The 12,837-nt window shown below is 46.2% G+C and overlaps 1 protein-coding gene across 1 annotated transcript; it reads left to right on the top strand.

Moving 5' to 3' along the window:
* The first annotated feature begins 6,934 nt into the window (after positions 1 to 6,934).
* LOC142741597 (uncharacterized) lies at positions 6,935 to 11,019 on the top strand. Its single transcript, XM_075850962.1, has 7 exons — positions 6,935 to 7,133; positions 8,399 to 8,466; positions 8,736 to 8,878; positions 9,111 to 9,273; positions 9,852 to 9,907; positions 10,341 to 10,427; positions 10,646 to 11,019. Exons 1-7 carry the CDS (start codon positions 7,009 to 7,011, stop codon positions 10,766 to 10,768), a joined length of 765 nt encoding a protein of 254 aa, XP_075707077.1. The 5' UTR covers positions 6,935 to 7,008; the 3' UTR covers positions 10,769 to 11,019.
* Positions 11,020 to 12,837: the final 1,818 nt, after the last annotated feature.

The following is a 12,837-nucleotide window of genomic DNA, read 5'->3' on the forward strand; positions in this document are numbered from 1 at the left end:
TTACAAATCTCATTTGTGTGCTGCCGACGGACGATCAGGAAAGCTGAAATTTGCTTACCGAAATTTTAATTTCCTGGAGTCCGTAGGACTGATTAATTATTTTAACGGCTACATACCATACAAGGAGGTGGGGTTTCTCTGGGCCTTATAAAGGAGGTCCTTGCATTACTAGTTAATTGGTTATTGCTTGTTAACCTGTTCTCTTCTAATTACACCTAGGGAGATAACCTCTCATATGTGTGCTGCCTCCGGACTCCAGGAAATGAAAATTTCGGTAAGCAGATTTCAGCTATATATATATATGTGTGCATATATATATATATATATATATATATATATATATATATATATATATACTACCGTTCAAAAGTTTAGGGTCACTTGGAAATTTCCTTATTTTTGAAAGAAAAGCACAGTTTTTTTCAATGAAGATAACATTAAATTAATCAGAAATACACTCTATACTTTGCTAATGTGCTAAATGACTATTCTAGCTGCAAACGTCTGGTTTTTAATGCAATATCTACATAGGTGTATAGAGGCCCATTTCCAGCAACCATCACTCCAGTGTTCTAATGGTACATTGTGTTTGCTAACTGTTTTAGAAGGCTAATGGATGATTAGAAAACACTTGAAAACCCTTGTGCAATTATGTTAGCACCGCTGTAAACAGTTTTGCTGTTTAGAGGAGCTATAAAACTGACCTTCCTTTGAGCTAGCTGAGAATCTGGAGCATTACATTTGTGGGTTCGATTAAACTCTCAAGATGGCTAGAAAAAGAGAGCTTTCATGTGAAACTCGACAGTCTATTCTTGTTCTTAGAAATGAAGGCTATTCCATGCGAGAAATTGCCAAGAAACTGAAGATTTCCTACAACGGTGTGTACTACTCCCTTCAGAGGACAGCACAAACAGGCTCTAACCAGAGTACAAAGAGAAGTGGGAGGCCCCGCTGCACAACTGAGCAACAAGACAAGTACATCAGAGTCTCTAGTTTGAGAAATAGACGCCTCACAGGTCCTCAACTGGCAGCTTCATTAAATAGTACCCGCAAAACGCCAGTGTCAACGCCTACAGTGAAGAGGCGACTCCGGGATGCTGGCCTTCAGGGCAGAGTGGCAAAGAAAAAGCCATATATGAGACTGGCTAATAAAAGGAAAAGATTAATATGGGCAAAAGCACACAGACATTGGACAGAGGAAGATTGGAAAAAAGTGTTATGGACAGACGAATCGAAGTTTGAGGTGTTTGGATCACACAGAAGAACATTTGTGAGACGCAGAACAACTGAAAAGATGCTGGAAGAGTGCCTGACGCCATCTGTCAAGCATGGTGGAGGTAATGTGATGGTCTGGGGTTGCTTTGGTGCTGGTAAAGTGGGAGATTTGTACAAGGTAAAAGGGATTTTGAATAAGGAAGGCTATCACTCCATTTTGCAACACCATGCCATACCCTGTGGACAGCGCTTGATTGGAGCCAATTTCATCCTACAACAGGACAATGACCCAAAGCACACCTCCAAATTATGCAAGAACTATTTAGGGAAGAAGCAGGCAGCTGGTATTCTATCTGTAATGGAGTGGCCAGCGCAGTCACCAGATCTCAACAACATAGAGCTGTTGTGGGAGCAGCTTGTACGCAAGAAGTGCCCATCAAGCCAATCCAACTTGTGGGAGGGGCTTCTGGAAGCATGGGGTGAAATTTCTCCCGATTACCTCAGCAAATTAACAGCTAGAACGCCAAAGGTCTGCAATGCTGTAATTGCTGCAAATGGAGCATTCCAAGACCAAAGCAAAGTTTGAAGGAGAAAATTATTATTTCAAATAAAAATCATTATTTCTAACCTTGTCAATATCGTGACTATATTTTCTAGTCATTTTGCAACTCATTTGATAAATATAAGTGTGAGTTTTCATGGAAAACACAATATTGTCTGGGTGACCCCAAACTTTTGAACGGTAGTGTATATATATAATCTAGGCAGCACAAGTACCTGGGGTTCTTTTGATTGGCTGACTGTTTTTACATTACTCATGCTGGTCTTGGCACTCTAGATGATTTCCCAGATAGATGATCGCCTATTTGACCACAGTTTATGATTTTTTTTTGCCAAACTTAGAAAACTCAGCTGTGTGATAAATCCCAGCATGCCTTCAGTCCACACGTCCAGGGGCGTAGCTAGGGGGGGGGTGCAGGCGGGGCATGTGCCCCGGGCGCAACTTAGGGGGGGCGCCAGCGCCACCCCCTCCTGCACTATAATTGTACCTGCGCCTATAGGACACAAGTACAATTAGAACCAATGTGTTAAGGATCTGCCAGGCACAGCTTCTGTATCCACGCCGATAGGTAATCAGTCTGCACCTGCTTCTATGTCTGTGAGACTGACTCCATCTTCCACCACTCAGGATGGCAGGCTTAGGAGTGGGAGAGCCTATCACAGTCTGGCCAGACGGAGCTAGCTCCCGCCCTCTGTCTATTTATACCTGCCTTTCCTGTTCCTCCTTGCTTGTGAATCTTCTATGTTGGTTTCCTGGCACTGCTGCAGCTTCTGTACTATTTGACCCTGCTTCATATGACCCTGGCTTACTGACTACTCTTCTGCTCTGCGTTTGGTACCTCGTACACTCCTGGTTTGACTCGGCTTGTTCACTACTCTCCTGCTCTGCGTTTGGCACCTCGTACTCTCCTGGTTTGACTCGGCTCGTTTACTTCTCTTGTTGCTCACGGTGTTGCCGTGGGCAACTGCCCCGTTTCCCTTTGTTCTGTGTTTCCTTGTCTGGTTGTCTGTCGTGCACTTACTGAGTGTAGGGACCGTCGCCCAGTTGTACCCCGTCGCCTAGGGCGGGTCGTTGCAAGTAGGCAGGGACTGAGTGGCGGGTAGATTAGGGCTCACTTGTCTGTTTCCCTATCCCTGTCATTACACAATGAATGGCCGAGTACGTTCCGTGCCCGGCCATCAATGGCGGATTATCATAGTACAAAAACCGCGACGAAACTGCAATGTGTATGTCCTGCAAAAGGACCTTTAGACATAAGGTCACATGACCTTATCTCTGAAGTTTTTACTATTGCTTAGAGACCTGCTGGTCACATGACCGCAGGAGCTCGAGCAGCAGCAGAAGCAGAAGCAGAATCAGCAGCGACTCCACAGAGAAGACTGACTGTAAGTATAAGGGGATTGATTTGTTTAATGGGTCTGTATTTAGGGGGACTGTATTTAGGGGTCTGGTGTGGGGTCTGTATTTAGGGGGCCTGGTTTGGGGACTGTATTTAGAAGGTTTGGTGTCTATTAGTTTAAGGGGTCTGTATTTTGGGGGTCTGGTCTAGGGTCTGTATCAGTTTAAGGGGTTTATGGTCTGTATATTTAGGGGTCTGTGTTAGTTTAAGTGGTCTGGGGTCGGTTTTTAGGGGGTCTGTTTTAGTTTGAGGTCTGGGGTCTGTATTAGTTTATAGGGTCTATTTAGGGGGCCTGTTCTAGGGTCTGTATTAGTTTAGGGGTCTGCATTTAGGGGTCTGCATTTAGGGGGTCTTATCTCTCGTCTGTATTAGTTTACAGGGTCTATTTAGGGGGCCTGATCTAGGGTCTGTATTAGGTTAAGGGTCTGTATTTAGGGGTCTGGTCTGGGGTCTATTAGAATAGGGGTTCTGGTCTGGAGTCTGTATTTAGGGGGTCTGTATTAGTTTGAGGTCTGGTGTCTGTATTTAAGGGGTCTGTATTTGGGGGTGTGGTCTGGGGTCTGTATTAGTTTATAAGGTCTGTATTTAGGGGTCTGTATTAGTTTTGGGGTCTTTATTTAGGGGTCTGTATTAGTTTAGGGGGTCTGGTCTGAGGTCTGTATTAAGGGAGTCAGGTCTGGGGTCATTATTAGTGTAGGGGGTCAGGTCTGGTGTCTGTATTTAGGGGTCCGGTCTGAGGTCTGTATTTATTCAGCGTGATTATTCCGGGGTCTGTATTTGTTTAGGGGGGCCTGGTTTCGGGACTGCAATAGTTTAGAATGTCTGGGGTCTGTAGGCATTGTATAATCTAGTCTAGGTTACAAATTTATTAGCCTGAGTAAAAGGGGTTGTCCGGGCACGTCGATTGGTCATCAGTATAAAAAAACGGTCTGTGCCCAGTCAACCCCTTTAATGCATGGTCCTGGGCCTTGGTGTCTAAATTTGTGTGTTTCTATAAGGGCTGGAAATGGCTGCAGAAGCGATGGGCAAAGATGTCTCATCAGGAGAAGTCGCCATAACGGTCTGCGTCAGATGGAGAAGAAAAGAAAACGGCTCCCATCAGAGAAGACGTCACTGGATCAATAGGGGATCTCCTCTCCTGACATGTCTGTTGCAGGTAATCCTTGTATTCTACATATCTCTGTGTACCCAGAGCTAATAGACAAATGCGTGTTATCATTCCCATTGTGAGGAGGATGTGTCCCTACACAGAGTGATACTGTCAGCGATGGTTGGATACTGTCAGTATGTAGGGACACAACCCTTTGACAAGGGGAATCGTAACACCCAATTGTCAATGCTCACACAAAAAGGTGGTGTTCACTATAGACAGTGCAGAGCGGCGGTAGGGAAGGGGGGCCCAAGTTTGTGAAACAGCCCAGGGCCTATGGTCTACTTAATCCGCCACTGCCGGCCATTCAGCTCCTTTCTACGAGTGAAGCGGTGCGATACTTTGCGCCGCTTGCGAAATTGAAAGGCGCTGAATGACAGGGAAGCGTTCAACCCCAGGAGACCTGCGCAGAAAAGAGCGGGTCTCCTTTGCTGCCGGACGGCGTGGGAACGGGATTAAGGGGAGTTTGAATAGTTTGTTATTTTATCGTAATAAAAAAGTGTGTGGCATTATCTACAGGGGGGGGCTTTACCTATGGGGGGGGGGGGGCTTTATCTACCAGAGGGGCTTTTTCTATGGTGGGGCTCTATCTACAGGGGGGGCTATATACTGGGGTGGGCTATATGTGGCGCACTATATACAGGGTTGGACTATATCTACAGGGCAGCTATATACAGGGGTGGGCTATCTGTGGAGCACTATATACAGGGGTGGGCTATATCTGCAGGGGGCTATATACAGGGTTGGGCTATACGTGGAGCACTATATACAGGGGTGGGCTATATCTACAGGGGGGCTATATACAGGGGTGGGCTATCTTTAAAGCACTATAGGGGGAGCTATATGTGGGACACTATATAAGGGTGGGCTATATGGGGGTACTATCTACAGGGGGCGCTATCTACAGGGGGCTCTATGGCAGGCACTATCTACAGGGGGCACTGTGTGTGTGTGGGACATGGTGTATGGTGCTATTATAATTAGAGGTGCAGTGTATGGCGCTATTATATTTAGGGACATAGTGTGTGGTATAATGAGAACTTTATCTTTGTTTATAGGTGTAGAAATGTTGGAAAAGTGAGAAGACGAAGACAAACTGCAGAAATGGGCTGTGACCGGGAGAAGTCATCATAGAGGTCTGGACCGGATGGAGAAAAAGAACTAGAATCTGAGACGTCACCGGTGAGTCACTTAATGTAAATGTTTATTCTGCCTCTAATCAGCACTGTAGTCACTGGATGATCTGCAGCGAGATGATGGGTGGTATGATTATGATATGATTTATTTTTGTGAAACAGCAACTCCCAGCCTCCTCACCATTGTTCGGGCCATGCTGGGAGCTGGAAACAATTTAGTGTGAACCTATACGTCAGGGGTTGCACTAAATTGAGCTGTGTTTGGGCAGGTGCTGTATTTATGTACTGAGCTTGGTTCCGGTGCTGTATTTATGTACTGAGCTTGGTTCTGGGGCTCTATTTATGTACTGAGCTTTGTTCTTGGGCTGTATTTATGTACTGAGCTTGGTTCTGGGGCTGTACTTATGTACTGAGCTTGGTTCTGGGGCTGTATTTATGTACTGAGCTTGGTTCTGGGGCTGTATTTATGTACTGAGCTTGGTTCTGGGGCTGTACTTATGTACTAAGCTTGGTTCTGGGGCTGTATTTATGTACTGAGCTTGGTTCTGGGGCTGTACTTATGTACTGAGCTTGGTTCTGGGGCTGTATTTATGTACTGAGCATGGTTCTGGGGCTGTATTTATGTACTGAGCTTGGTTCTGGGGCTGTATTTATGTACTGAGCTTGGTTCTGGGGCTGTATTTATGTACTGAGCTTGGTTCTGGGGCTGTATTTATGTACTGAACACTATTCTGGTGTTGTGTATAGAACTATATTGCTTGTAAAATGTGCAAATGTTTTTATGCTCGAGTTACATAAAAAGAAATGTGGAAAAGAAATGACACGTCGATTGGTAGAGAAAACAAACATGGCGAGGGGGAAGGAGATGTCGGGAAAGAGATTGGGGGGGGGGGGCGCCAAACTGAATCTTTGCCCCGGGTGCTGGAGAACCTAGCTAAGACTCTGCATACTGCCATGCCCAATCTACACAGAATATTTCCAAATATAAAAGTATTCCGCCCGGAAAAACCCCCAAAACGCCACTTTTTATTCAAATTTGCAGAAATCCTGCCCCATTGATATATAAATTTGCATTGTTCTATAGAGTTATCTCCCTCCTGAATAATAGTAAGTGGTAAAATGAATACATTATATTATAATATAACGCCTATGATGTGACGATGAAGCAACGCTGCAACTGTAACTGTAATCTACAGCGGCTCCTGAAATACCAAAATGGGGAAACGTGATTGGCCGTAATACATCAATAACAATTTATCTGATATTTATAATTGACTTCTACAAGATAACTTTATTTCTGATCTAATAGTTTTTCCAGCTCTGGTCAATGTCAAGGCCCCATTGTGACATCATCAGCTGGGTTGTTGTGTCATTGTGACATCATCAGCTGGGTTGTGACATCATCAGCTGGGTGCCTATCAAAGGATAGGTAAAATGAAAACTGATCACTTTCTCTGATTTCGGATAGAAGGAGGAGAAGGCTACTGCTTTTGTAAGCGACAAATATTTATATACTACTTTTCTGAACAACATATATATCACCAATATGTTGAGCCCAGGCTTGGCTGTTCTGCCATGTCTCTGGGCAGCGTGGACCTTCATTGGTATTATTACCACTTACACCATGACTATGGCTGAAGGTCATTATGAGACACCATTGATGAGCATCAGGTAAGAGACTCTTTATAGACAATGTAGAGACACTTAATAAAGACGGAAAATTATTTGTGATGACACTGTTCCTTTAATAAAGACGGAATGTTAATAGTAACAAGAATTCTGGGTCATGAGGTTCTAGATTAGAAAAACTTTATTTTAGACCCTTTTGTATATAACTCCAGGGAATTCATGGGAGTGGGTTTAATGTAAGGAACTTAGGATAATTTTTTTTATTTCATGTTAAAGGGATATTCCCATCATAGAAGGTTAGAGTATCTGACCAGGATATGCCATCACATTCTGATTGGTGGGGGTCTGACTTCTGGGACCCCTGTCAATCCAGAGAATGAAGGGAACCAAGGTCCCTTTGGTCTTGCCCCTGTACAGTGACACTCCCGGCCACCCGCTGTGCAGGGAATTACAATGGGGCTCCTGTTACTGTTCCCTGCACAGCGGGTGGTGAGGAGCGCGGCTGTGCAGGGAAAAGCTTATCTAGTAATGTGGCCCTTTATTCTAAGGATTGTTAGGGGTTCTGGCAGTTGCCCCCCCCCCCCCATGAGTCAGTAAGTGATTACATATCCCAGCAATATGGGATCTCTTACTTTAGTGGAAAAAACTATTTAAGTAACAACTCAGGTGTAAGGAGGTATATACTGTATACTTACTGTATGTGTGTATGTGACAAGGAGGAGGAATGTGCTGCAGTGTATGTGATGTAAGGGGGTGCGTTGTTCTGTGGGCATTACTGGGGCATGGTTGGTGAAAGAAGTGTATCCCGATCATGTCTCTGTAGCCGGATAATAGTAGGTGATATCTGCCCAGTGTAAAGAGGGTGGTCGTTCTGTTTACATTTGGTTGGCAGCCAAATCAGAGAGGAGCTGTGCCATATGGGAGGTAAAGTGAGACCCCGGCTACATAACCACTGCTGCCGTCCAGTACCAGCTTCTCCATGACTTGAGTCGTCACTTTTTATGATTTGACAGCACTGACTGGGATATCGGCCTGGGGACAGTGATGTAGAAAGTGATTCCAGCTCATAAAGCGTCAATTCTGATAATAACCTGATATTAGGGAATCATGATGGAATAACCAGAGCTTCACTATAATGTATCCAGCACTTATTCCAGCAGTGGCCAAATTAAGATTCATTTCTTGGTCACTTAGTAACATGGAGGAATTGCTAGAACTCCGGCAGTGAAGTCACTTGTGTTACTGAGAGCTCTAGTCACCTGCACGGAGCTCTACTAATGTTACATATGGATTTTATCTCTTCTCAGCGACACTGGAGCGAAGATCCCAGAGTCCATAGTGCTGATGATAGTGACCACCGTCTCTAACCTACTAAGTAAGTGCCTTATATTTATATCTGGGATAGAGCTCAATATAAGTCCTATATCCGTCTCTGGGAAAGATGAGTAACAACCAACATGGCCGCTATGACAGCTCCAACAGAGGTTGTTACCCAACTTTCCCAGACTCCTGAATGGTGAATCTGCCTAGTTATTGGGTGATACGACCCGTGAACATGTTTTTATCTTCACATTTATATAACATATCATTATTGTGTGTAGTACATGTAACATCTATGGGCTGATGTCTTGCTCTGTATTTCAGAAGTCGCCATCATGTACGTAATGTACAGACTAATAGAGATCAGAGCGGCTGAGAGACAAATCTGTGGCGTCATCTTCCGGAAACTGCTGCTGGCGCTCGGATGGACGGCCTGTGTGGGGAACTTGATAGCCATATATTTACAGGTTGGTGTATATAGTGTTAACCGGGACCCTACACCGTGGACTAAGGGCCCTTCAGGGTGCCGGGCCCTCAGCTGCTCATCTATGACCCCTGACCAAGGAGCACTGCAGGGACTGTGTATAACCTGACAATGGAAGGTGTCCAGGATAATCTAATAATATGGGGGACATGTGCGCTGTATGATGACATGTAATCCATGATGGGACGTGTAATATATTTTGTGTTTCCTTCTAGGAATCCTGTGTGAGAAATTATATTGGCTTTGCAGCAATGTTATGTACCGGACTCTACAGTATCTGCCTGGCAGGACCTCTGTACACGGCATCCAGGAACGTCCGCTGTGTACGCTGTACGAAAGCTGCCCTGTCCGTACTGATGTTTCTGGCCTTCCTGAGCAGTATCCTTTCCGAGTCACCACGTTATCATTTATAGCGAGCAGCATCTTTATTGTAATGATAGATCTCCTTATTCCTGTGCCCCGTCATCATCACTACAGATAACAGCAATGTGGGTGATGAGTAGAGATGACGTCACCAGCGCTGCCAACCCTGGACTTCTCCTGGGGACATGACCACCAGCACCCTCAGCTGAAGCAAATAAAGGGACATATTGAATATTCTTTTTCTGGGCACATTACAAGTGGGCATTGGGGGTAGTTCTGTCTCCATAAAGTGACCCATAATATTAACCCCTACCTCTCCTGCTAACTTCTAATGGAGCCGCCATTATGTGGAAGAAATAGTTATTATATTTCAGCTTATGCATCACAGAAAGGACTATAAACAGCACTGAGGTATAATGAGGGGCTTTGTGGCTCATGCCTCCGTGGCTGTTTAGTGGCAGGACCCCTCCTCTATGTCATTACATCATCGTCTGCCGCGCTCCTTACAGCTTAGATTATCCACTTACATGTGACACATATAAAGTCCATTTTACAGGTGTGCGGTTATTTTCCTATATACATCCTCCTTGCAGAGTTGGCATGTAAAATGGCTATGTATGCCCTCTGTACCAGCGATCACTGTATACAGGTATGTGTGTTTTACCATTCAGGATCAAGTTCTTCATAGTTCTATACAGCCATTTCTTATATATATCTTATTCTGGGAAAGCCGGATGTCAACAATACGACTGCCATGAAAACGCCCTTAACAGGGGGGTGACGCCAGTTTTCATGACGTTTTGGGTGATCTGCTGAGTTCTGCAGTAATATGGAAGCGGAGGACGTATCACTGCTATTCATGAGGATGTAGAACCTGGATGACAACTATTAGCGCTGTCATGGCGGACATATAGGTTGTTACTCTGCTTTTCCAGACACAGATACAACTAAGAAGCGGCTGTATAGAATATAATATATACAATCCCGGGGACCCCAGTCCCAGTAATAATTTATCACTACGTGGAAGGGTAAGAAGAACAGAAAAGACAATGTCAAATGTATTTTCTTTCCCTTTTTTTCAGTCTGCAAAAACGTCCCTAACAATCCTGGAATGGCTGGTGTTATTCAGCTCCTGTATAAGTCAAATCCTGCTGTATCGGGATTTCCAGGTCAGTATATGAGATCAGATCTATTCTACATATTCACACTGCTCCCTCCTTATTTCTTACACATTTGGCGGAGGAGGGGACTGTGGCGCTCTCAGCTGTCGGACCCCCTCTCTTCTGTCGTCCGCTCAGTCCTCCCCTCTCCAGAGACTGTTATATGTCGTGGAATCTCAGGGAATAGGAATGGATATAACGTGTCCTGTTCTTCTTTCTCTTCTCAGGTTCTAACAATAAAATTCAGGAAGAGCCTAAAGGAGGACTGGATAATCCTGAGGGACGACCTGGAGGAAACATCACCCAGCAATGAAGAAAAGGAGCCAGACCCTGAGAAAATGGGGCCCTAGGCTGTATTACAGTGTTAGGACCCTTCGTCTGAACTCCAGCGCAGCTTTACAGAGACGTAACCTGAGGTTCCTGGACCCCAATGTAAAACCGGTAACATGGCCCCAAACTATCATGAGGCATTTATAGCACTGGTCTCCTCATATGGGGCAGAGAACATTTGGGCCCCTCAAGCTCCAGGGCCCTGGTGCGACCACAACCTCTGCATCCATTATAGTTACGCTGCTGAAGATTTATTATATTTGTATATAATATTTTATACATAAAACTTTATTTTCATAAAAATTTTATATATAAAGACTTACTTTTTTACTTGTTTTGTCCTTTTTACCAAACAACAATATATTCTGCTGCACTGCACATAGAAAGACGACCATGTAGTGTAAGAATACCGCCCGACAGTCCCGTATTACACAGGGTTGTACCATGAAATGGAACGCAAAGGGGTGGAGCTTATACATTCATTATGCATCCAAAATGGGCGTATTTGGTATGTTTTATGGGCACTGCTGGGTGAACCGGAGGTAGGGTCTAAATGTTCTACAAATGGAGATTAAAATGTTGGGAGGTAAAGTGGGATGACAAGGGGTGGAGCAGGGATATGGGTATTGAGATTTGACTACTTAAAAAGGGTTTGAAAAAAATGAGGAGAAAGAAAGGATTAAAGGGGTTGTCTCATGAAGATAACCCCTTTTTATATGTCTTATTAGGGCATATAGACGTCATAGAGGGGGTGACCCCTCTCAGCACCCATCTCTAAGAGCCAGGCTAGAGAGCAACTCTGGCAGACTGGAGACATCCATGTGGAGGTGGGTGCTGCTGTGGTGGGCAATAGATACGACACTGCGGTTGGTTTAACGGTTGTTTACTGTGGAAATTCAGAAACGGATCTCCTCTTCATGGTTAAAACATTTAACTTCGGGTAACAATTGTCCTCTGAAATGAACGCCGGAACACAGCCAGGAGGTAGCCACGGGAAAAAGGTTGGGGCGTTGAAGGACGTGGCTCAATGGCTGTTCAGCCTCCTCGGTATGGGAAAGTCTCTGGTGCACTGTCGCGACTACGGGAGTCATGCTTCCTCGTCCTCGCTTAGGGAGAAACAAGTCCAGTACCTGTGCTCCTCTGCGTCTTCTCCCTCGGCTTTGGGGTGGCGTCCCAGGGTCTGGCTGCAGCACCTCTGCACGGCTGGACCACTGCACGGCTGAATCTCTGCACGGCTGAATCTCTGCACGGCTGGACCACTGCACGGCTGGACCTCTGCACGGCTGGACCTCTGCACGGCTGGACCTCTGCACGGCTGGACCTCTGCACGGCTGGACCTCTGCACGGCTGGACCTGTGGACCTCTGGACGGCTGGGCCTCTGGACGGCTGGACCTCTGGATGGCTGGACCTCTGGACGGCTGGTGCTGCTGGCTGCTGGGCGGCTAGTGCTGCTGGCTGCTGGGCGGCTAGTGCTGCTGGGCGGCTAGTGCTGCTAGTGCTGCTGGGCAGCTAGTGCTGCTGGCTGCTGGGCGGCTAGTGCTACTGGGCGGCTAGTGCTGCTGGGCGGCTAGTGCTGCTGTCTGCTGGGCGGCTAGTGCTGCTGGGCTGGGGGTTCTTTGGTACTCACTGCGGCCCTTTCCTTCACACTCGTCCGGCCTGTCTCTCTCTGGTCCTGCTCTTTTTCGCTTTTCCCTCACTCCAAGGCTGCCTGCCTTGGTTTCCTGCTCCACTGGTCTCCCTGCCGCTTCTCTCTCTTCCGCCGCTTCTCTCCCTTCTGCCACACTCCGCAGCTTCACCTCACCCACTTCCTTCTCTCCTTACCGCCCTCCATCCTCTCCTCCGGTCGCGCGTCACCTCCCCTCCTCTCTCCGCACCCTTCTCACCACTTCCGGTCGCGTGTCACCTCTCACCTCCTCCTTCTCTTCGCGCCCTTCTGACTACTTCTGGTAGCGCGTTACCTCACTTCCGGCACATGCACGCGCGCAAGACAGCAGCCGACGCCATCCCGCTCCGCTCCGGACAGGTAAGTCCTCTGTGGTGTTGACCACTCTTACACTTCCCCCCTCGTTCTGAAGTGCAGTCCTCTGC

The sequence above is a fragment of the Rhinoderma darwinii genome, chromosome 2 (assembly GCF_050947455.1).
Source record: "Rhinoderma darwinii isolate aRhiDar2 chromosome 2, aRhiDar2.hap1, whole genome shotgun sequence".
In the NCBI taxonomy this organism is placed as follows: domain Eukaryota; kingdom Metazoa; phylum Chordata; class Amphibia; order Anura; family Rhinodermatidae; genus Rhinoderma; species Rhinoderma darwinii.